A 26,521-nucleotide genomic window follows, 5' to 3' on the forward strand; every position below is an offset into this window, starting at 1 on the left:
CCAAATCTATTTGCAGACACAATGATTATTATTATGACAATCTGAAGCACCACTCCATAAACACAAAAATATACTCACAGCTCAATCGGTCTTCATTCTTCATTCTAAGGCTCGAACATTTGCATGTTGTAGAGTACTCTTCCCTCTCTATGAAATCCTTGCTTGAAAGTCAAAAGCAATTTGGATAAAGTTCTAATCATGCAGACAGGAGAGGTTGTTTAACCCCTTCTCTCCAACCACTGCACCAGTTACAGCAGATCTTAAACCCACTCTCCCTATAGATGAGTTCTCAAGCTGGCATACCCTTTCTCCTATGGGTAAAAAAGAAAAGAAGGAAGTACTGTATATTTAAGATGATAAATTTGAGGGGTCCTCCTTTCTATCCAACTCACAGCCAGACAGATCCAATATAGGACCCCTTTTTAGATTCTGTCTCAATTAGTTAAGTTTGTATGGTTGGGAAAAACCAACTCAATCATGGGGATTGAGCAATTGTCTAAAAAGGGAAGGTCATAATATTTGGGGAGATTGTTTTCAGTTTAGAAAAAAATGCTGAGCATGGGGGAATATGACATTGGTGTACATGGTACAGAGAAGCTGGGCTACAGGGAGTCCCTTTCTCCTTTTCTTATAAAACTAGAATCCAAACTAATGTAATAGTCTGTTTTCTAGTGATATAGTAGCCCCAGATTTTTTGAGCAAAATGCTAGCTGGGGAGTCATCTGCTACGCCAGTGTTTCTCAACCTTGGCAAGGCTGGCTGAGGAATTCTGGAAGTTGAAGTCTACATGTCTTAAAGTTGTCAAACTTGACACTGTTATGCTATTAGGCCACCATTTAAATTTTTCCCAAGACTCTTAACAGAGCATCTTTCTAGGGCATTCTGGGTAATTAAAATAGCAGCTCCCAGAAGAACCATTCTGATTTCCAAATATCCTAGAGAAGGGATGTAGAACCCGAGTCCTCAGGGCCATGCTTACATCCTGCATAGCTGCTGATTGTCCCGGACTGGCTGAGGGTGTTGTGGCTTGGGTAGATTATCCTGGCCCAAAACTGTCTCTGGGAATCCCCAGTTTTTCTAGCAAGGAAGTTTAAGGCTGGTGATAATACTGATGCCTCTTCAGTTATCATTGGCTTGTTTTCCTCCTCATTTGCCAACATCTTCCTTGCAGGTCAAAAAAGAACAGCTGACATCACAAACATTGCCCCCAACCCCCTGACAGTAGAAGAAACTTACAGTGACTCACAGGGAGAGGACATGCTTGGAAGTGCAGTCTCCAGTCACCACCACCACAGAGACCTGCAGCAATTGTCTAGACAAGCAGACGTTAGTCTACCTACTCTTGTGTGCCCTGAATGAAAGGAGTAAAACAACACTGGGTAGGTATTTGGGACCTGTAAAAGGGGAGGAGCCAAATGCTTACAGCAGCATCTTGAGCCTGCCGCTGAATAACCTTAGTGTTGTGATTTAGGCTGGTCTTCATCCATGTGTTCTTGTTAAAGTTTTAAACCTTTATCTCTAGTTCCTAGACTTTATTTACAAAATGATGCCAACAAAGGAAAATGCTTTGAAACAATATTTTCAGTACTACTGAAGAATTTAAAATGAAAATAATTAAACATCAGGACATGATTTAACATAGTAAGACCATCAGTATGTTAAGGAACAAATGATTCAGATCTTTACATGAGTATAGAGAGAACGACACATTGCTTTCTAGATAAATAGAAATATTGTAAGGTAGAAAGTCTTTGATGCATTGAAAATACCAAGATATCATAGAAAGATTGTTGCTTTGAACTGATTTTTATGCTGAATGTATTATTATTGTAAAGGTTTTAATTATACCATGGGTATTTTAAATGTCTTGAAGAGAATCTTCTGAAAAATCTTTGTCTGGTAAAAAGATGAAAATGAAGTTAGGCCCTGGATCCTCTAACATACCACCCCCTACCCCTTTGCCCCAATCCCTTCCCCAACACACACACACACACACACACACACACATACACAGCTTTATCTGTCAGAAGGGAGTTTAAATCCAATTTCTCTTAGTCCAAGCAGCACATCCATGTACAGCTGGAATAGTTTATTAAGCATGGAACTACTCTGCATCTTATTCATTATTGATCAATTTTCCTCTTTGTGATTTTTAGTTTGCTCAGTTGCAATAAAGTTGTTCATTTCTGTTCTCTCAGACACGATGTGCCTGCAATCGGCAGTCCATTTACTCCAAGGAGGTCAAGAGATTTGAAATACCTCTTTTCTGGCATACCAGGGCAGTTGTGTTGTAATTGTAAGTGATTTATTCTATCAGTCAAAGCAGAAGGACAAGGAGACAAACATAACTGTTAGTTCAGTACTGACCTTCCCAAAGGGAAACCATAATTATTTCATAATGTCCAGCTTTTACCAGGTGATTTGCCCGTTTACTTTCCATTCCATAACCAGCAACATTTTGTGGTCAATCGTGGCTTTTTTGATTCCCTCCCCCCACCCCGCAGATACCTGGTCCCTCCATTATCAGCTTTCTAGGGCACCTTTGAACAGATGGATTGAAGGGGGTTATTGTAAGCTACAGAACATGTTCATTCTGGGGGTTATTCTATAATGACAATCGATAAATGGAAGAATTCAGCATTATCTTGACAAATTTGTCCTCACTAGGCAGTAGAGCTCATAGCTCAAAACCTCTTATAGCAAAAAGACTATAGAGATATTAGCTGTAGCTCTTTTTCATTGGGGAAGTATGCATATATTCTCTCTTCTCCTCCCTCTCATCCACACACTTAACTCTGATATTCTCACAGCTGTACCCAAAGCACACCAGAGTTGAGCACAAAGGAGAGGGTAGCTTCCAGCAGACTTTGTCAAGAAAAGCATTCATTTTCAGCTCAGAAAAATAAGGGGGGTGGGGGAAAACAGGTCTCCTCCTGTCCCTAGCCTTTTGTTGGCCTAACAGCAGCCTTTTACCATTCAGGAAAGCAGCAGTAGGCGCTCTGCAGGACCTTTCACTAGCAATCATCATTCTTTGTTATTCAGCTTTGAATTTGTCATTCAGCTCTGAAAAAGTCAAATTTTTAGGTCACTGCAGCCTCAAGAAGGACGGTGATGGTGGGTGATGAGTCTTCACCAGTCATCAGTTCCTGTGCCAGAGTATTGGTGTCTATCTGGCTCTGCGGCCATCTGACCTAGACTAATCCTGCCCCAAATTTACACTTCAGTTTCTCAGACTCTCTTGCCCCACAAAAGAGGTTTCTATTTTTCTACCTTGTTTTCTCAAGGCTTGAGATTTTACAGGGTCATCTGCAAAGGGGACAAGAAAGTCAAGATGGTGGCTGTGATTTGGGTTTTGAGCATGCAGCTGCCAACTGGGACTGGAGAGATTTTGCGATGGCTCCCTTACTACAGTTAACATCATCCTCTCCTGTTTTGTGTGTGTGTGTTTTATCTTTTTTTATAGTTTTAATGATTGTTTTATTTGTATTTATTGGTTCTTTTTAACTGAGTGCTGTACGCTGCCCAGAGTCACCCTCTTGTGAGATGGGTAGCTATACAAATACGATCAATAAATAAAATAAATAAAGTTGTCTTTTTTAACACACACACACCCAAACACCCTGCTTGAGAATTTTTTCCAAATTCCTCTCGGTGAGGATTCTGAGCATTCTTGTTGAATATAGAGGGTTGGCTTTAGAAGGCTGGCAAATTGCTATTATTTTATTACACTATATTATTAAGCTCTTTTAGCATCTGTAATGATGCAATTTTAAATTGATCTAGTTGTTTTATTTCCTTTATATTGATCTAATTGATGCACTACTTTCACTTTTATCAATTTTGTGGAACTGTATGTCTCTAAAAATAACTTGCATCAGATTCAGCTGCAGGCCAAATGCCAAACTGAACCAGGCCTCTTTGGATGAAATTTTTGACTCCATAAGGTGAAACTGGATACCTTCTGAAATGACCAAAACTGAAATGGGATCTGTAGTGAAATGTAATCCTAATCAGTGTTTAAGAAAAGGAAAAGATGATGCCTTATGTGTCAAGGAAACATTCAGAAAGAACAGAAGTTTATTGTGAGTGTGTCAAATGGTAAAAGGAGATGAATAACCATCAAGCAAGCAATGAATATTGTAAATACACTATCACTGCTGTGTAATGGAAAGTCTCAGACCATTTTATGAAGAACATATAGGATTTCAGGAAACTTCACAACCTGCATTTTGGTGGGTGGAAGACCTATCTGCAGATAAGAACAAACAACTTCAAAATGGAGAAGAGGAGGAAAGGGGAGATCAGTGTCGGACAGATCTTCCTTCCATGCACCAGGATTAATTCATATACAGATTGTCTGATCAGAGTGCTCTGGGGAAAGACATGAACCCTTATAATTTATATGTCTGTATTAGGCAAACATGTGGGAGAAATATTAATGAAAATGTGGTGGTTTATTCAGCTATCTAAAGATATTCATAGACTCAGGTGAAAAAGATGAAATGAATTTAAGAAGGAAATGTAAAATAATTAAAAAAAAGAAATGGATTGATTTTGAGGAGAATGTGGGGACATAAAAAGAAGTGGGGACATAAAAAGTCAAGAAGGTGGTTGTGACTATGTGATTGAAGCCCTGACCTTCTTTTCATGGGCTGGTCTTTGAATGTGCAGTTGTAGCTGTTTTGATGCCCCCCCTCCATGGACACCCCTGGGTGGACTATTTCACGGGCAGTGATGAGGGCTAGGCTTGGGACCACCATCAAGCACCCTTGGGAACAGCCCTTAGCAGCCTCCACCTGGCTTTAGTTGCAAGGATGTTAAATTTTAATTTAAATTTAAGTTTAAATTTAAAGCTTGTTAAATTCTCAAGGCCCTTTCTGAGGGGCAGCGCACTGGGTCCTGGCACTGAGCCTATACACTTGTTCCAGACAGCCTAAGAGCTGCCCCTCCTGTGTCTTTTCTATTTCTGCCCAGAGCTATGCAGTTTGTGGTTATCACACTTTTATTAGGTTTCAAATGAGCTTTCCGTCTCAGTGTAAGACAAGGGGAGAGAACAGCGTTGTAGCTGGTATTCTCTGCCTGGGAGTGGAGGAAGAGAAAGAACAGAGTGAGTTGATTTTATTTAATGTTTCAGAAGAGAAGCAACCACTCCCACAGGCCTTTGGGCAATTGTTGTTGTTGTTTAGTCGTTAAGTCGTGTCCGACTCTTCGTGACCCCATGAACCATATTGCGCCAGGCCTTCCTGTCCTTCACTGCCTCCCTGAGTTTGCTCAGTTTCATGCTCATTGCTTCAGTGATGCTATCTAACCATCTCATCCTCTGCCGTCCTCTTCTCCTTTTGCCTTCAATCTTTCCCAGCATCAGGGTCTTCTCCAAAGAGATCTCTCTTCGCATTAGGTGGCCAAAATATCTGAGCTTGAGCTTCATTATCGATCCTTCCAATGAGCAATCAGGGTTGATTTCCTTTAAGATTGACTGGTTTGACCTCCTAGCAGTCCAGGGAACTCTTAAGAGTCTTCTCCAGCACCACAGTTCAAAGGCATCAATTCTTCGGCGCTCGGCCTTTTTATGGTCCAGCTCTCACAGCCATACATTACTACTGGAAAAACCATAGCTTTGACTATGCGGATCTTTGTCGGCAAGGTGACGTCTCTGCTTTTTAATATGCTATCTAGGCTTGCCATAGCTTTCCTCCCAAGGAGCAAGCGTCTTTTAATTTCATGGCTGCAGTCTCCGTCTGCGGTGATCTTGGAGCCCAAATAAATGAAGTCTGTTACTGCTTCCATTTCTACCCCTTCTATCTGCCAGGAATTGATGGGTCCAGATGCCATGATCTTAGTTTTTTTAATGTTGAGTTTCAAGCCAGCTTTTGCACTCTCCTCTTTCACCCTCATCAAGAGGCTCTTTAGTTCTTCTTCACTTTCTGCCATTAGGGTGGTATCGTCTGCATATCTGAGGTTGTTGATGATTCTCCCTGCAATCTTAATTCCGGCTTGTGATTCTTCCAGCCTGGCATTTCTCATGATGTACTCTGCATATAGGTTAAATAAGCAGGGTGACAGTATACAGCCTTGTCGTACACCTTTCCCTATTTTGAACCAATCGGTTGTTCCATGACCGGTTCTAACTGTTGCTTCTTGGCCCGCATACAGATTTCTCAGGAGACAGGTAAGGTGGTCTGGTATTCCCATCTCTTTAAGAATTTGCCACAGTTTGTTGTGATCCACACAATCAAAGGCTTTTGCATAGTCAATGAAGCAGAAGTAGATATTTTTCTGGAACTCTCGTGCTTTCTCCATGATCCAGCGAATGTTGGCGATTTGATCTCTAGTTCCTCTGCCTCTTCGAAACCCAGCTTGTACATCCGGTAGTTCTCGGTTCATATATTGCTGAAGCCTAGCTTGTAGGATTTTGAGCATAACCTTGCTAGCATGTGAAATGAGTGCAATTGTGCGATAGTTTGAGCATTCTTTGGCGTTGCCCTTCTTTGGAATTGGAACGTAAACTGACCTTTTCCAATCTCGTGGCCACTGTTGCGTTTTCCAAACTTGCTGGCATATTGAGTGCAGCACTTTAACACCATCATCTTTTAGTATTTTAAATAACTCAGCTGGAATCCTGTCATCTCCACTAGCTTTGTTGTTAGCAATGCTTCCTAAGGCCCACTTGACTTCACTCTCTAGGATGTCTGGCTCAAGGTCAGTGATCACACCAGCGTGGACATCAGGGACATTAAGATCTTTCTTGTATAGTTCTTCTGTGTATTCTTGCCACCTCTTCTTAATCTCTTCTGCTTCTGTTAGGTCCCTGCCTTTTTGTCCTTTATCATGCCCATCTTTGCACTAAACGTTCCTTTCATATCTCCAATTTTCTTGAAGAGATCTCTAGTCTTCCCCATTCTATTGTTTTCCTCAATTTCTTTGCATTGTTCATTTAAGAAGGCCTTCTTATCTCTCCTGGCTATTCTCTGGAAATCTGCATTCAGTTGCTTATATCTTTCCCTTTCACCCTTGCTTTTCGCATTCCTTCTTTCCACAGCTATTTGTAAAGCCTCATCAGACAGCCATTTTGCTTTCTTGCATTTCTTTTTCTTTGGGATGGTTTTAGTTGCTGCCTCCTGTACAATGTTACGGACCTCCGTCCATAGTTCTTCAGGCACTCTGTCTACCAAATCTAATCCTCTAAATCTATTCATCACCTTCACTGTGTACTCACAAGGAATATGATCTAAGTCATACCTGAGTGGTCTAGTGGTTTTCCCTACATTCTTCAATTTAAGCCTAAATTTTGCAGTAAGAAGCTCATGATCTGAGCCACAGTCAGCTCCTGGTCTTGTTTTTGCTGTCTGTATAGAGCTTCTCCATCTTTGGCTGCAAAGTATATAATCAATCTGGTTTCGGTATTGACCATCTGGTGATGTCCATGTGTAGAGTCGTCTCTTGTGTTGTTGGAAAAGAGTGTTTGCTATGACTAGCTTGTTCTCTTGACAGAACTCTATTAGCCTTTGCCCTGCTTCATTTTGTACTCCAAGGCCAAATTTGCCTGTTATTCCGATTACTCCTTGACTTCCTACTTTAGCATTCCAATCCCCTATGATGAAAAGGACATCTTTTTTTGGTGCTAGTTCTAGAAGGTGTTGTAGGTCTTCATAGAAGCGGTCAACTTCAGCTTCTTCAGCATCAGTGGTTGGGGCATAGACTTGGATGACTGTGATATTGAATGGTTTGCCTTGGATACGCACTGAGATCATTCTGTCATTTTTGAGGTTGTACCCCATTACTGCCTTTCCCACTCTCTTATTCACTATGAGTGCAACTCCATTTCTTCTAAGGGTTTCTTGCCCACAGTAGTAGATATAATGGTCACCCGAATTAAATTCACCCATTCCCGTCCATTTCAGTTCGCTGATTCCCAAGATGTCGACGTTCAATCTTGTCATCTCATGTTTGACCACATCCAGCTTGCCTTGGTTCATAGATCTTACATTCCAGGTACCTATACAATATTGTTCTTTACAGCATCGGACCTTCTTTTCGCTTCCAGATACATCCACAGCTGAACGTCCTTTCGGCTTTCCTCAAAGTAATCAAAATAACATCTCCAGAGACAATAATCAATTTGTTGTTGTTGTTGTTGAAATCCCATTAAAATTAGGGCTGTGGGTACACTCTTAAGCTAAGTACTGTGGGGGGAGTCTTACCTCTCCTTTAACATGGAGACAGCCTCCCCACTACAATATGCTTTCCTTCCTTGGGTTAGCCTCTCTGTCTCTCTACTCCCTTTCCATTCATGAAGCATGCATGGCATCCATTTTACTGTTTATCACTAATATTAAAAATCAGCACATTCAGAATTCCATCACATCTGCATCTCAAACATCTGGGAGGGCAGGTGCCCACTGGGTTTGGTGGATGGCAGTGGGCAGTCATTTTTTGTGTGTCTTGTGGACTCTCCTGGTGTGGTATGGGTATTGCTATATGATCAACGATGAATTTGCTTCTGTCCCTTCCCTGGTGGCTGTTTCTCAGTAGGGGTATTTAGCATTTTCCATCCAAACAAACTCTCAAATTGGGCTTTGAGGAAACCTGCTCCAACCTGCATAATACTTGTTTTGCTTACTGCTTGTTGTGTGAGAGTTGCCTTTTTATTGTATGAAGACCTGAAATTATTCATTGGGATATAAACTTGGTTCCTTAGGGTAGCTGTGCCAAGAAGTTACCTTCATTACCTTCTTACTGTCCAGTGTACTTAGTCATTTGCATATAGGAATGCACCTTCCCACTCCCCTTTGTTTGAACATCCTCCCAAGGGGGTCATGCTGGGTCATGGTGCTGAACCTGTATGCCTCACTCTGGGCAGCCTGAGCACTGCATATCTTCTACTTCTTGTAGGAGGGAGACGATTTGTGATGGGAGGCAGAGCTCTCTGGCAGGGGTATCTGCAGGGGGAGGGGGTCAAAAGACAGGATACTTATGCTTTCAGGGTATTTAGAATGGGCACTTACCTTGGCATCAGGAAGAAACCCAGAAAGAGCCACCCTTGGAAGTAGGGGAAGAAGAGACTATCCAAGAGTCCCTCAGACTTGGCTGAATGGTAGTTGTTTTTCTCCACTGAAATTGTCCAGCTTTTAAAAAAAACACATTGGTTGTGTTCTGATTGTCAACGACTTTAATATTTCTTGCTTGGAAAGACTAGTAAGATGAATTATCGTTGTAATTGGTTGTTGCCTAATTTAAATAACACCTCTTGGTCCCTTGAATGCCATGATTCAGACTTATCTGAAACAGTCCAAAGTGGTGCTACTCCAGAGACATTATGGGAAATATTAAACAATGGCTCAAAGCCACCTTATCAGGCCACAGTTAGGGGTCCACCAACTTGGGGAGCAATTTAATGAGGATATCCTTGAACCTGAAACCAGTCCTATGGAAGGTTAGAGGTAGGTTAACAATAATCAGCAATGCACAACCTAAGTCATTACTTTTATATGAGGAGCGCTATGCAGGGGAAAGTCTTCAGGATATGTTCTCCATTAGTCCTTATTCAATGTTATGAAAGAGAATTTGATTTAAGAATTATTTGAAGGGAAAAGAGAATTGGAAGAAATTCTGATGGATGGACTGTGGTGTTCTTGCACTTAGTGATGAGTAGCTGAGGTAATGCATGTGACTATTTTGTCTTTCATTGTATGATCATCTTGCTAGCATTTTGCCATCTCTTGATTTTCTTGGTTTATGAAATCTCAAAGACATCAGGAGGTACTCCTCCTACTGGACTTTGCCATCTTCCAAGGGGAGCATTGCTCCTGAGAAATTGTCAGTTAATACCAACTTCCGCTAGAGATCTTCAAAGAAGTTGTCCACTACATTTCCCTTTATGGAATTTTGAAAGACCAGCGGTGCTTAGCTATATACATATACATATACATATACATATACATATACATATACATATACATATATATATACATATATATATATATATATATATATATATATATAAACTCTTCACGTGACTGAAGTGTCTTTTCAGAAAATCAATAGTTGTACTTGGAGACACGGGCTGCATAATGCCATTGAGCAGTAAATTCAATTTATTGAATGGGCTAGTGCAGTGGCTGGTTATCAGAAGTGCTTTAGTTGTTAAAAATATCCACTTGCTGAGAGTTTTGGCTCAGCACCAGTAAGACAATAAACAAATGTCTATAGATCTGTCATTCCTGACAAGGCTGTTAAACATGCAGAGCTTAACATTTATTGATTACTGTGAAACTGGAAACTGGAAACTTAACACTAAAACACAAAAGTGGCTGTACAAGATGAACAGTCTTCCCCATTCCAATGAAACAGCTGCATAAAATCTTGACACTGATTATCTCAGGGCTATGGCAAAAGAAGGACATCATCTATCAGCAAGCAAGCAGGCACTTTTGTAAATATGCATCTTCCTAACTATTGCAAAGTCTTTCCCCCTTTCTGCTGCTTATTAAAGATAGATTTGACAGCCTTGAAGACCCACATGAACCATGTCTGATCACCATCTTTCCTCTTGATCATCATCTTCCCTGTTTTAGTAGTCTGGATGAATGGCAAATGCAAGATAGACAGAGGCAGTGAAAAAGTGAAAAGGAAATGGATGTTTGTTTGAAAGCAATACTGATTGGATGAAGACCGTACTAGGAAAGATGATGATACTCAGTAGTAGATCTCATGCCTTGGAAGCAGAAGGTCCTTCGCCAATGTAAGTTAGGGCTATATGTATTGCAAAATTCCAGATGACCATTAAATGACAGCAAAGAGATACAGAAAACTAGCTCTTTGCTCCTATCTAGTGGTTATCCAGATTTTGGCAGTCCAGATCTGGTAGCCCTAGTGTAATATTTATTCTCTGTTTGGCAATATGGTGAATACTATTCAGACTGCAAAATCCATGAAGAGAAGGTCCTCCCAATTCAGAAGTGCCCCTGGACTGAACTTTGTAATGGATTATTCACGTTCTTGCATGGATCATACAGATCTAGCCATTGTCATTCAGATTGGACTACTGCATTGTGCTTTGTGTGTGGTTGGCCTTGAAAAATTTAGAAACTCCAGATGATGCAAAAAGTAGCTGCCAGGCAGATTTCTTTTTGTCTTTTTGGTTTGCTTTTCAGAACATACTGCACAAATCCAGAACATATTGCAGTCATTTGCATTGGCTTGCTATTCATTTCTGGATATCATTCAAAATGCTGATTGTTACATGTAAAAACCTACATAGCTTTGGACTGGTGAATTTGAAGGATCTCCTCCTTCTTTGCCAACCTGCTCATGCACCTGAAGACCTGCATCATTTCCAGCATTTTGAAAAAATATGCTTGATAAACATTTCAAGCAATCATTCCAAGAGTTTCACTCAGCTTTACTTTGTGTGTGTGTGTGTGTGTGTGTGTGTATGTGTGTATGGAATAGGCAGGAAGGACACTTGTGGGTAAATGGATGAACCTATCCATTCAATTTCTCTTTATTTCTTATTTTTTCAGTCTTGAATTTGGTTCATCCCATTTCGGTGAGGACATGCTGGGAAGAATATTTTAGAGATTTGTATGGGGATAATAATGATGTGTCAAAGAGTGGAATTGACACAAATGCTATAAATATTAGTATTCAAGGGAAAATGTTGAAAAAGAAGTATTAAATGCTGTGAAAATCTCAAATGGCATGGCTGCAAGTATATATAGTGAAGCTGGAGAAATGTGAAAATATGAATATGATTTGGTTATGGAATGGCTGTTTTTAACCTGTGTGTGAAGACTACATCTGACATTTGGAAGAATGCTGTTATTGTTCCATCTTCAAAAGGAAATGTAGCAAAAGTGAATGCAAAAAATTATATGGGAAGTTCTTGAGAGGTGTACAAGAAGTCACAATGGGCAAAATTTGGAAAGCACAGTGAAACATTAGGCTGGGCAGGTGTGCAGTGCGGGGAGGGGTTGTCAGACAAATGCATGCATAGACATTCACATTGACACTATTGTAATATAAAAAGTATTAAACAATTTGTATTTATTTAAAAGACTTATATGGCTGCTGATCTTATATAATGCAACTCTGGGCAGCTCACAGTGAACAATCCAACCAGAACTTGGTGCCCCAACCAACAGTCTCCAATACATCATCAAATATAATTTCCAGGTTCCACATTCTTCCTATCCTAATGCTTGGGGGAAGACCCAACTTTTTGTGGCCCTTCCAGAAGGCTGCTAAGAAGGCAGGGGCTGCTGTGGAAAAGGAATGCTTCCTAGGTCCTGCTAGATGGCAACATTTGAGGGAAGGGATCCAGAGCGTGCTTACCTTATCCAACCCGGTAGAATGGGCAGATACCTTCAGGGAGAGACAGTCCCACAAATTTTGCTTTATGTGTGCATTTTACATGCAATTTTTTATAATAGAAAGCCTGCTTGTATTTAACAAATACCAGCAATGTTTAGCTTATGTTTCCCTACTGTACAGATTTTTATAACTTTTTAAACACTGGAGTACAAAAGTCAGTATAATGCAAAAGTTAATGCATTTCACTTTACATATGAATAAGTTCACATGAAATTGTTAACTTAATTGAATTCCTCTGGCTGTAGGACTGGAATGCAAAGCAACTGTTTGTTTTTAAAACTGCTTCTTAACAGACTCATCAGTGCATTGCCAAAAATGAAGTAGGCTTAGCAATCTTGAACCCAAAACAAAGAATTGCCTTACTCTTATCAGTGCGACTCTTGCAGAAAATGAATTGAGAAGTGGGGCTGTTAAAACTCATTGATGAGAAAACTAGAACATAGATGAAATTAGCCCTCTCTCCATTTAAAACATTGGAGGACAGGCAGTATAAAAGGCTATCCTTGTAAATGAGTACAAAGTGATGATAGGGGAAAATATGGCAGAACCAAAGTCCCACTGTCTTGTCAAGGTAGACAGACAGACAGACAGACAGACAGACAGACAGAGATATAAGTAGAGATATAAATGCATGTTAGACAATCTGAAGAGAGTTAGCTCAACGGTAAGCTACCATACCCAATAAATCCCAGGCTGTAGCTTGACTGGGAAATTGAAAAAGCATCCAAAAATGTGTCAGTGACAAACCACTTCCATATTATTTCTAAGAAAACTAAATGAATGTGCCCATGTAATCCTCAGGAATTGAGCTTGACCTGAGGGAGGCTTTACTTTTGTCCAGAAAAGTGGTAGCATCTAGCCAATCTGACCTGATATTGAAGTACAATTGGACCTGGTTAGTACATGGATGGAAGATCACTATGAAATTACAGAGCTGTAGGCTAGAATGGAATGTAAAAAAAACAAAAAAGGAAAAAGGAACAGAACGGAATGGAATGGAATGGAATGGAATGGAATGGAAAAAGACAGTGACAAGACAATTTCATATTATTCTCCAGAAAACATCATGAACACATCCATGAGATTACCAGGAATCAAGCTGGATTCAAGGAAGACTCCGTAAATTACATTTATTTAAGATACAATAAATAGAAAAGCCATGAAGAAAGATTCTAGCCATATTCATATAAATTAAGTTCTAGAAGAAAGGAAGAATTTGCATTATTGATTTGCAAGTAAGTTCTTCATTCCTTTCCACTAACTATTCTAAATTAAATTACTTGATGGAAAAAAAGAAATGAATGTTTAATTAATGTTCAAAGAAGAAGAAAATTGTAGTGAAATTCTCTAATGTGTGAGAGGGGTGTATGCTATTTTCCTATTTACAAAGGAGCCAAAGAATCTATTTGAATTATTTAACTGTTGTGGCACTACCATCCTTTTGTGATCTTCAACTTTCTTGGCTTTTCAAACTTTAAAGAAAGGCAGGGGAAGATGCAATTTAGGGGTCCTTCCATGGGGCTTTTTTAAAAACAAGAAGAGTGAACAGTCAGGGAGGCTAAAGGGCAATAGAATTATGTGGAACAGACAGGACCCCATGCATGGATGCACAGACAAACGTACACAGACCCTTATCTAAAAAGGGAAAAAGAGAGAAAAGATAAAAGTGATATCCTAGGGAAAACTACCATTGTAGTAGGCTATATTTTAATGCTCTGCTAAAATCTAACTTGCAATTTCACACATTAAAAAAAAAAACTCTTGCAAAATTTTGTTTCAATTTTTTTTCTCATAATGCTTGAAAATGTCTTTCAAATTTCTCTTGGTGGTGTTTCAAGCTTATGTTACAACTGGAGGTTGAGAGAGTGTACTGATGGGACTGTCTTCTGTTATACATCTTCCACCGTTCTGAAGCTTCTCTGACTCCCCATCCCTTCCAATCTGAAAAAGCCCCTGCGGCTGTCAGGGTCTCAGTAAGCAAGAACAGATTCAGGCCAAATCACTCAAAGATGGAGGTATTTTGGGTTCATGGGCCAAATAATTCCACGTTAGCACTACCTTTGGTTGTCTATGGGTTTGTACTCCCCCACTCGGAGCTGGTCTGGCAGATGTTACAGGGGTGGGGGTGGGGGTTGAACACTGAGACCTTCTGCACCAATTTCAGCCTTTCCTGAATTGGGAAGCCCAAATCACAATCACTGATATCCTAGTTTCTCTGTTTAGATTACAGCAACATACTCTGCACGGGGCTGACCTTGAAAGCTACAGATGGTACCAATTGTGATGGCCTGGGCAGTGATGAGTATATCTCAATATATTTGGGTGATCCCACTGCTTCAGGAACTGCACTGATGGCCAGTGGACTTCCTGGTACAATTCAAGGTGATGACTGTCATCTGTCAGGCTCTCCAGGGCTCCAGACCTGGTTATTTGTGGGACCACTCTGTCCCATATTCATCTGCCCCTCTGATCAGATTGAACAGGGCCAGCTCCCTCCAGATTCAATCTAGATGAGAATGCCCCCTGGCAGGACCTAGGAAATGGGCCTTTGCAACTGCTGCCCCTGGGCTTTGAAACTTCTTCCAGCCTACCCTTCTCTCCTAATTTTCAGGACAGCAGTGAAGGTCTGGCTTTTCCATCTAGCCCAGGAGGAAGGCCTCCTATAATTTTGAGATGCATTGGAGGCACATGACTTTGTTTCTTTTCCTTTGTCCCTTACAATGTTAGATTTTTTCTGGTTCTCTTTGGGTGGGTTTATTTATTTATTTATTTTGGGGGGTTCTTTTTGTGATGTTCATGATTATTACCCATGCAGAACATTCAAGAATGAGTGACATGCAAATAAAGTAAACAGATAAACAAATAATTGTATGAATTCCCTCCTGATGTCTGAGTTAATGAAATCAGGGGAAGCCAAAAAGGCCTCAGACTCTGGGAGAGATAACTAACTGCATGATGATGGCAGATTCACAGAGACCTTATCCCTATCCAAGGGCAAGACCACCACCTTCCTCCCATAAGAATTCTACCATAATTTTCTTCTCCTTTGAAAGCATTTTTAGCAGCATCTCTCTTGGAATGAAAACTTACAGGAAAAAATACAAGAACATTTTTCTGCATGGCACTCCTATCTTTATTTACAGTACATTAAATGGAAGAAGATTGTTGAGATAAGCCTGGTTAAATGTAAAATTTCTAAAATAATGAGTTTTTCTCTCTCAGTTACTGGATTACAAAGAACCAGCAAATGCAGATTCTTCCGAGAATGATATAGATGGCTTAGAATAAAATAAACTATGTTTCTGCTAGAATGCAGAACATTCCCTTAATGATTAAATGAGATGTTTGATCTTAAATACCTGACCATTATTGGCAGAAGCCAGTGGACAGCACAAATGTTATGAGATCACAACCAACATCTTCCCTGTACTACACCAGTGTCAACTTACACTGCTATGTAGGACTCAAATTTGTATAATTCCTAGCCAACATGGCTACAGAGATTAAGTGGAGTTGTAGCCACACACATAAGGAGAAATGGGACAAACTGAGCTACAAGCTGATTCTAAATTGCTTTCATTGTAGTTCTAATTTGCCTCTGAAATATTAAGTCACCTCTATAATTCATTTATACTCTATGGATATTCATACATAACCAATAGCCTCAAGATCTCTTTTGGAACTGCTTTCTTTAGCTGTTTACAGGTGTCTGCAATTGATGTTTTACACAGAGCTGGGTAGAAAAGAACACTCTGGTTAATGAGATGATAAATTTGGAAGTGATCTGCTTTGGGCATTCTTAGAAGACTAACAACTGAGAAATGGTGAACCTAAATGTTGTTTTATATCCATTTTGACTTATGTTTGCCTGACTGGTTTCAAACAGTTTAAGGAGATCCAAAGTTCACAATCTGTCTCTGGGTTCACGACTGGCAAACTGAATTCTAGTCCAATGCAGTGTTTGCATAGATAACAGGCTGAGCACACAACAGGACCTTACAAAAAAGTATTTGCAGAAACATCTGAGCCTGGTGAGACACTTTCAGAACTGGAAAAATGGCAATACCCTTTGAGTTCTTCAGTTTGTCTAAGACTGTCTTTCTCAACCTTGCCAACTTTAAGATGTGTGGACTTAAACTCCCAGAATTCCCCAGCCAGCATGAAGTTGAAGTCCACACATCTTAAAGTGCCGAGGTTGAGAAATACTGGCCTAAGATAAACAGTGTTGCCATCATCTTTTGCAGACTCTCCAGAAAACTGGCACCTAAGGCAACCAAAGTAAAAACATCAAGACTCTCAAGATTCCATTTTCGGTGGAGACACACACATATTTAACTGGGATGAAGAAAAGCTTGTTATTACTAGAGTTTTATATGTTGGTTAAAGCAAAATGTGTTTCTTTGCACATTTTGCTAGAAACAAATGGAATAGGAACTTAACTTGGAAAATATTAATATTCGTCAAAGACAAAGGCAATCTACGTAAGTCTTGTACTCATCTTTTGGCACCTACCTTGCTTTGATATGCAGCTTGCTTCAAGTTGTGCCTTAATCCAGTGCTCACTAATTTATTTATATGCTGTCGTTACAGAAGTTGCCAATTTTCTGTGAGCAACTTCGTGATACAGATCAGCTGCCTGGTGCCAAAGAAGCATCAGATTCCTTGGTTTATCATATGACATGCTATGAAATTTATTTGGACATGGAGAGACTCCTCCATGAAACACTTCCCATTTCTATTTATTATATAACCATCATTATTTATCCTTAGTGGTATTGTGGCATTATATCTATTTAAAGAAAAGGAAGAGGAATAATCTGATATTTAATGAAAACATGCAGTGAAATTAAGCCAGCAATACTAGGAATGAATCATCAATGAAAGGCTAGCAGATGAATTCCCTTCACTGCCATCATGCATCTCTCCCCAGTATTGTCATCTTAAAGTTCTAATTCTATATATTTTTACTTGGGAGAAACATTCTGTGTTTGTGCTCTAAAAGAGTCTATCCTACAGATACACTTACCTTCATCCCCCCCCCCCATTTTCTTCTAATTGCTGCATGATCGGGAGATAAAATAGCCCAACATAGCATGTAGACCATCTTGCCAAAGATCTGAATAACCCATAGCCAATTCCAGTCGATAGCACTGAGCTAAATAACCAACATTGTGTCGGAGTGCTTTTTTGCATTTTGATACATATTCATAAATCAGCAATAAAGCTTATATTTTGAAAGCAGAGTTCCTGTCAATCAAAACTGACAATAGTGGGCTAAACAGACCTGGGTTACCGTAAGGCAGGATCATCTCCTGCCAAAAGAATCCCATCTTATGCATTCTAATGGTCATCCATTTTGTCCCATGGCAACTCTTTTTTTTCATAAAAAGCAGTTAGAATCAGCAAACATAGCATCTTCCCTTCTCCTGAGCATTCCTGAACTTATCCTGTTTCTTGGAATTAATGTAGCATCAGATAAGAAACAAAATTAATGGAATGCTGGCATCAGCTAAGCCTCCGTCTTGGAGGCACTAGCAACTTCAGAGGAGGAGAGCTGGGGGGCACCACAGCATGGAAGGGAGGAGAAACACCTTCCCCATGGAGCTGATCCTGCTAGCCCTACCTCCTCCAATAATGTTTCATTTTTTAATTCTTTCCAATCCAAAAGGAATTATATAGAAGGCTTCTTTCTGCCTGTCTGTCTTTCAGCAAGGTCAATCTCAAAACCCCAAGTGGAACAGGACCAAATTTGGTACGCATGTCAGAGGATGGAGGGAGAAGCTGGTACAAGAAAGACTGAAAGTGAAAATGGGCTTGACCAGGTCGGGGTTGAAGATTAAAAAATATTCTAGAAAACAATTCTCCAAGTCATCCCTATGAGACAGACAGTTGAGAAGACGGTTGCTGACTGTTCCACTCCAAGCCCTCTTCTTCCTGGTCATGGAACATTGGCAGCCTGCCCTGTGCTTCCCAGTGCACACATACACAGAAGCCCACAGAGGCGCAACATGAGGGAGAGCTGGAAAATACACACACACAGAGATGCAACACATTACTTTCTCATGCAGAAGACAATGCTTATGGATGCTGCAGGTAAAGGAATGAGAAAGAATTCCAAAAGCCATTCTCAGCAGTCTTTCCTTGCTTTGTTTTAAAAGGAAAAGTGATACAGGCTACAAACATCTTAGAAAGGGTGAGAGATAGAAAATTCAGGGCATGCAGTATAGTAGGAACTAGTTCAATCTTACATATGTCTGCTCAGAATTAAATCCCACTATAATCATTACCTAGAGCTGCACCCAACAAAGAAATGGTTATAATATATAGAAAAATAGCTGCAAGTTCTAAAATTCTTCAGTTTCCATTCCAAACTTTGGCTATCTGCAAATCAACTGATTGGAGCAAAATGAGCAAAACATCTTTGAGATTATGGACACTATCCTGGCTCACTTGTATCAAAAAGAATTTCGACTTTGACTTCAGCCATAGATTGGCAAGAATTCTGATTGATTTGACAATACAGCCTCTTTTTCTCCTAAACTATGAGCTGAAAATGGAAAGATGGAAAGAATCTGTGGGCATATTCTAAATCTGGTATAGAAAACAAACTCCTGGGTTCAGCAAGGGTTTATTTCCCCATTTCATATACATCTTGTTAAGTCACAATCTCTACATGGTTTCAGTTGGAGGGGTTTAGGAAATCTATTTGAAAAGGAAGCAGATTGATGCTGCAAGTCTAAACCTCCCCATGCCAGATAGGAGAACCATACAGTCATCAGCTAGGCACTGGCCCAAGAGTCAAACTACCTTCATTTCAGAAAATCTTTTGGAAGAATGCCCAGCTTTTAGCCAGGATGCCCTTTTCATTCAGCCACCTGAACTATAATTGGCATGGTAGAGTTAAAAAAAAAAAAAGACTCCTGAATCATTTTGAAACAAGTATGCACCTTGTAAAGAGAGCCAGTCTGGTGTACTGGTTAAGAACCAGCTAGAAACCAGGAGACTGAGAGTTCTAGTCCTGCCTTAGGCACGAAGCCAGCTGGGTGACTTTCAGCCAGTCACTTCCTCTTAGCCCTAGGAAGGAGGCAATGGCAAACCAGTTCCCAAATCTTACCAAGAAAACTACAGGGATTTCTCCAGACAGCTGCCAGAGTCAACACTGTCTCAAAGGCATTAAAAAAAAAGCACCTTTTAAACAGGCATAAAGTTGCATCCAATGCAATTTGTTTGACTCTATTTACATGCCAGGGTGCACCACAACTGCAAAGAAAAACAAAGACACTTTTGTCCATGGTCCCGAGGCCTTCCTTTTCTCATTCCTACATTGCAAGATGAGCAGGGAGGGTGGTATACAACAACATTGTATTGTAGTTCACTGTTATGCTCTTATGACAGTTTAGAATAACTGGGAATATTCTTATTCCTCATTTTGCAGATCAGAAGTGAAGCAGACTGGTTTGCAAAATCTCCCATAGCTCTCAGGTTGCAACAAGAATTAAATCTATTGAAGTTTCCCCTTCAGACTTCCTACTATGCCCAATCAAGCATCATATAGATTCAAGCTGCATGTATATTATTTGCACTTGTAAATGTTCAAGCAGTCAATTAATGGATCGTTCTGTTTCAAGCACAAAGTTCAGCCCAATTTAGAGTAGGGTCATGTAGAATGTCATCTTTTGCCAATCACAAATCACTTCTCTAATGTTGCAAAGACAATTTTAGACTTGAATTTGACCCAAAGAATTATGCTACTACTTTGGTTCACAACCACTCAGCCATAGACTCAGGTAGTACACACATGTGCCCACAGACTCATGGGATGCACTACGTTTCCCACAAATATTAGCTTAACTGCTAAATACTTTGCCTGAGTCCCAACACTTATGGAGCTAAAATGTTACCATGGGGAGAAGTATTCAGGGCCCCCCAAGTGGCCATTCTGACCCCAGAAGAGTTCTTCTGAACGTTTCATGACTTCATAGAATCTAAGAAAGAAGTGTCACATTGGATATAGAACAATCTTCTCCAACTCCACTTGGGCATGATAGGAAGTCCAGAGAGAAAGGCCGGTAAAGTACATTTCATTCCACATTTAAACATTTTACACATCCAAAAAGCCATAGGAAACATTGTAACATTACAGGAATAGGTTTGAAGAATGGTATGAAAATACTTTAAATATTTGAGTATATTTAAATATGAAGGACTTCCTGGCAAGCTGCTACTGTCATATCAAATAATCATGAGGTAGAAAGAAGGGCAAGTAATGCAACTGGCATGCTAGCTTCCAATGTTCCTCTTGGAATAGAAACAGCGAAATGTGTTTGAAGTCTTAATTTAGGATTAATGTTTGGGTACTGGTCAGATCTGAGCTGATTTTTGTGGTGGATTTTGATTTTCCCATGGAAACAGGTAAAATCTTTTGTGAAAATACAGTGGAACCTCGGTTTACGAACTTAATTCGTTCTGTGACTCTGGTCGCGACCCGAATTGGCCACAACCCGAAGCAAATTTTCCCATAAGGTTCAATGTAATTACCGTTAATCTGTTCTGGCGTGGAGGACAGGGAGGCGGCTATTGCTTGGAGGGAGAGTCCCCCTCCCTACGACCATGTGTCAGGGGCGGAAAATGGCCACGGACCACGTGTCAGGGGTGGAAAAATGGCCGCGGACCACGTGTCACGGGCGGGAAAATGGCCGCGGACCGTGTCATGGGAGGGAAAATGACCGCGTATCCTGTTCGTACCCCGAGGCGGAGTTCGCAAACCGAAGCAAAATTTTGCGGCCAGAGCTGGTTGTAACCCGAAAAGTTCGTTAACTTTGTATTAGGTAAGCATGGGGGAAATGGTCAAAGAAACACCACCACCTAAAATGTGATGTTGTGAAACCATAGTTCCTATGGCAGTCACAAGAACAACAACTCTGGAACAAAAAAACAAAAATAAAAGTGCAACGATGCTTTGAAGAACTGGCCCTATGATTACATCGGCATGCTAGGATGAGTGGTATATTGAATAGGATTGTGGGTTGGGCAAAGCCTTCATCCTTGCCCTCATGATCTGCCATCAGAGTAGCTGCTTCCTTGTGCTTAAAATGACATGGCTCTCTGGAATAGCTTATCACCCAGCTGTCTGTTCTAGCCATCTGTCTTGGGTGTGTCCTCTGAGGGGGCCTCAAAGTAGCTATAGTGATCACCTGTTCCTTGCTGATACACAAACCTGACCATGCATTACTCTGGCCAGCCTTGAGTGCTGCTGGAGTAGGGGTTTACAGAGGGGATCATATAAGGCAATGTTGTCCAAACTTGGCCACTTTAAGATGAGTGGACTTCAACTCCCAGAATTCCCCAGCCAGCCATGCTGGCTGGGGAATTCTAGGAGTTGAAGTCCACTCATCTTAAAGTGGCCAAGTTTGGACAACACTGATATAAGGGAATGGGAGGTGGGACCAGAGAGGAAGCTTCTCCCATTTCAGGCAGTGAGTCATTTCAGGCAGCTGCTGGTGCTTTTCATAGCCAGACATCCTTGCACAGTGAGTGTGGTATATTTGTAATGAGGGAATCATGCTGAGGGAAGAACTAGACACTTGTACAAGTAAGAAATATGAAATATTTGCTTATAATTATAATTTGTATAATTATATGATGACATGCTTCAAAAATATGTTCCTGAATCCCTGCAATTACCCTTTCAAGTAAGCCTGTCTTGACAAAACCATCCTGAGGAACTGACAGTGGAAAAATGTCCTGCATCTTCCCTTTTGTAACACACCCACTACACCAGCTTTGGATTTGTGTTGAGATATCCAGTTCAGTTGGAAGCTGGGTAGCAGAAACCAATAAGATGTAAACAGTTCCTAAAATTGACATCACTTTCTGATTCTGAAGCTGAAACTTCAGAAGCCGATGAACAGGCAAAGTGTGATTAACACATACATTATGATTAGGATCTGGATTCCAAAAGGAAGGGACCATAGCTGAATGCATTCTTTCCATACGGAAGGTTTTATGTTCCTTCAAAACCAACTCCAGTTAAAATAAACAGTACTAAGCAAAGGGGAAACCAACAGCTGCTACTATTTGGAGTAAACAATACTAGAATATATGGTCCCTAGCCTTCTAAAAAGAACATAAGTATATATATAACAATCTGCCCTAAACTGAGGACTTTCCCACACTGCAGTCTTCACTGCTTATCTCCCATGTGTAAACCAGCTGCAAATGAAACCAACTTAAGAAATCCTTTTTAGATATCAACCCTTTCCTCTAAGTTGGCCCCAACAATGTCCATACCATAGTTCACATGACCCTGATTTCCTTCTGTGGGCATGTCTTTTGAGGATTGGTAAAAAGCTTTCATGGCAGGTAGCCCAGTATGAAATGGGCAGAGCATGGGGACTGGGAGTATGTCTGCCAGAGTCCACACCAGTCTAGTGGAAAGGAGGCATTTGTGTAGGATGGCATGAAGCAGAGCAGGTGAAACAAACTGCCCTGTTGGCACTGATGGAATGGTAAAGATAAAGAACCAGAAAACTCAGATCAAGGTTGATTTCTAGCAGGCTAGTGGTGGGCTGAGAACAACATCACCCTCCTGAAATAACATGTAGTCTATTCTTATGCTTGGGCAAGCATGAAATGCAGATCAGTCCTGAGTCCGTTCATTTAGCTCAATATTGTCCACACTGACCGGCAACAGCTTTTCAGGGTTTCACACTGGAGTCTCTCCCAACCTTACCTGGAGATGCTGGGAATCTAGTCTGGAACCTTCTGTATATGAAGCAGCTCTTTTGCCATGGGGCGTATGACATTCCCTTCCCTTTGCTACTGTTTTCTACTGTCTTGGTCCAAAAGATCCAGCTATCGAAATCTGACTGAGTCTTTGGGAGAGCAAAATACTCCACTGTGAGTCTACTTAATTCAGGGCGTAGAGCTTTGAGGAAAACAAGCAGCCTCCATGCTTTTGAGAAAGATAACACTGCCTGATCTGTGAGAGGTCCTTACATATAATATATATGTACATACATACAGGTTAAGATCTATTATTAGTTCCCTTAAGCCAGTGTTGTCCAAACGTGGCCACTTTAAGATGAGTGGACTTCAACTCCCAGAATGCCCCAGCCAGCATGGCTGGCTGGGGCATTCTGGGAGTTGAAGTCCACTCATCTTAAAGTGGCCACGTTTGGACAACACTGCCTTAAGCATACTGAAGATAGAAGCTTGGACAAGAAATATCTGTGCAAAAGAATATTGCCTGAATTAAAAAAAAAAACCCTGTATTTTAAGCCCACATTTATATTTCTTATATGATAAACGTGGTGCCTTGGCAACCTTTTCAGGTATCAGGCACCGTTGTGCAATCTTGTATGATGGTGCCAACACCAAAATAAAATAGGTGAAATTTGTGAAGAAGAATTTTTCAATTTTTAATATGTTATAAAGTATTCCATATATATGTATATATGGAAGCAATGACTAGCGCTACAGTCCTGTTCATACTTACCTGGGAGTAAGTTTCACTGAATTCAATAGGACTTACATGCATAGGATTGTGCTTTAAATGTACAGCCCTTCAGTGAATCAGTATATGATTACATGATACTAATAACAAGCATTTTCCTATAGTAGATTTTTTTCTTGTTTTTACCAACATTTTTAAAACTGTTCATCCAGGTATTACAAGCAGACTGGTCCTTGATTCTTTAAGCAATACATTGCCTTTGCTCTCTTTTTTTTTTTTTAACAAAATTCATCCTTTTATTTTATAATAGAGATTATAAATAATTGAAAGTGTGCATGCAGTCAACTGCATATTATACAAGCAATATCTATGTTAATAACTGTTTTCTTTGGCAGGCCAGAATCCAGCTGGACATGCAATATTTACATATCAAAATCCATTGTTTATGTTCAAGTCATACTGAATGCAAGTGAAAATATATTTTTATATTTATAATTTATATATACACCTACACAAACTACAATTCTGTCTCTGCATTTATCTCTTTCTCTTTGTGTCTGTCTGTGTGTCTGTATGTATATGTGTTTGCATACACCCAGACACACACATATACTTACAAATGCTCACAAACAGGCACGTGTTTGTATATCTGTGTAGGAGTATGCGTGCATGCCCATTTCACAGCATACGCTTGGTATACAAAGAAAAATAGGAATATATTAAAAGTGAATTTCATCCTTTTCTGATTCAGGTGATACTGGCCTTGAGACACTAAAAATGTCCTGACAAGGTATTTGGGATGGGAGCTGAGGAGATAAATGGGATTTTGAAGATGGTGTCTGCAATGTGTTCTTTTCAGACAAGATTTTTAAAATGTCTGCCACCTGCTTCTCCAGGACAGCCATCCTGCTGCTTATCAGCTGGATATCTTCCTTGAGTTCATGTTTGATCTCCTGGAGTGTAGTTTGTAAGGCTTGTTCAGGGATAGGGTAAAAAGGGTGTTTTGTATCTGGTTGACTAGGGCTGTGCTCTAGGGGGCTACGGTTCTCCCCAGCTTTGTCCAAACGAAGGTCACTTTTTGTGATCCCACTGTCACAGGAGTCTGTTTTCCTCAGTGGGTTTTTTGTTACATTTTCTGAGTCAACACTCTTGGGGTCCTCTGACAACAGCCCCATGGACTCTGCCTTAGTGACGTTATTCCACTCTTCCTTTTTCTCTTCCTGGCCTGCCATGTTATTCTTTAATCGAAGCCACCCTTTCCCGTTGCCGTTTTTCATCCTCACAGGGCTGGTAACTTTGACACATTTGGGGTCACCATTGCTATTGGGCTTGAGCTCTGTGGCATCCCTGTTGTTTGGTTTGACCACCTCATTGGTTTTCACATAGGACAATGATGTCTGGATGGGTGTGATCTGAGATACAGTGACCACACTTGTGCCCGTGATGGCAGCACCATTCTGCATGGTTCGGGTCTCCACCTGGAGGGTATTCCTCTCAGGATCAATGATTGTTGTCCCTTGGTTTCGCATTTCCTTCTGCTGTTTGAATTTCTGGAAGAGCTTCCTGACAGGGTGGTCTACAGGAATGCTCAACGTCACTTCATTCTTTTGTCGCAGACGCTCCTCCTCTTCTTTCTTGACATCACTGATTTTTCGGAAAATAATCTACAAGTGGAGGAAAAAAATAAGTATGTGGTAAGAAGGAAATAAACTTTTCTTAAAAATGTATGTGAGTGAAGCAACTGTATTCTGAACATGAACATACAGTATATTATGGGTTTAACAAGAATAAGGCTTCCTTACTTGTTTTTAAAAAATTTCTTGCAAGTGAATTTAAAGACCAATACAAACTGCTGATGATGGAGACCAATATCTAAATCTACTTTATTTTTTGTTTGTAGTTGTATAATCCTCTAACTTTATGTACTGTATCATAGTTGACTATTCTACAACCTTTCCTGGGGAAAATTAAGGCTTATTTCACTTAGTGCTGGAATCCACACAAAAGCACAACAACAAAAATATCCATTTATTTGGGACAAGACCCAGTGAAGAAAGAAGAGTAAAGCCAAAAACGTACAAGATTCTGTAGTGGGGATCTTGCAATAGGCTGTGAGTATCAAGTTAAGGAAAATGTCTTGACATATGTTGATACGTATTATAATTACAGCTCTCTTGAGCATGACCCGGAATAAACTCACTTGTAGTAGTTTCAAAAGCTAATGAAATGCCTGTATTTAATACAAGGATATATGACAAACAGAAGAATTATAAGCAACTGTACAAAGGTTTACCTGGAAGAAACTATAACTGAAACTGGTAGGACTTACAGGCCCTGCTCACCATATATTATAAAGGTTCTTGAAGCAATTAAATCTGTTGACATTTCAATAATGTTGTACAGTTTTGCCCAACTCTCCATGAAGATGAGAGCGTTTTTGATGACACCACAATGAAGGAGTGGGATAGGAATCTGATATGCTGAAAGTTAATCCAGAATATCAGTTCAGTGATCAAAGTTGCCTTTGTTGTAATTAAAAGAAGGAAAGTGTATCAAATATAATAAGGACACTGCAGGCAGATATAATAAGCTTGCACTTAATGCAGCTGTTCAGGACCTCAAATTATGCCTCTTAGAATCCATCTAAAACAAAAGAAGAAAAAGAAGAAGAAGGAGACGGAGAGAGAGGAAAAA

The 26,521-nt window shown here is 40.2% G+C and overlaps 1 protein-coding gene across 1 annotated transcript in view; it reads right to left on the reverse strand.

The window, feature by feature from the left end:
• Positions 1-24,392: 24,392 nt before the first annotated feature.
• Positions 24,393-26,521, reverse strand: part of KCNH5 (potassium voltage-gated channel subfamily H member 5) — a 177,285-nt gene continuing 175,156 nt past the window's right edge. Inside the window, exon 11 of the mRNA XM_088149739.1 lies at positions 24,393-25,491. Coding sequence (XP_088005865.1) covers positions 24,547-25,491 — 945 coding nt within the window. The 3' untranslated portion in view covers positions 24,393-24,546. The remainder of the gene's footprint in view (positions 25,492-26,521) is intronic.

Source organism: Python bivittatus, unplaced genomic scaffold (genome assembly GCF_059951505.1).
Source record: "Python bivittatus isolate LINGU-HERP-01145 unplaced genomic scaffold, Pbiv_v1 ctg000580_np1212, whole genome shotgun sequence".
NCBI lineage: Eukaryota > Metazoa > Chordata > Lepidosauria > Squamata > Pythonidae > Python > Python bivittatus.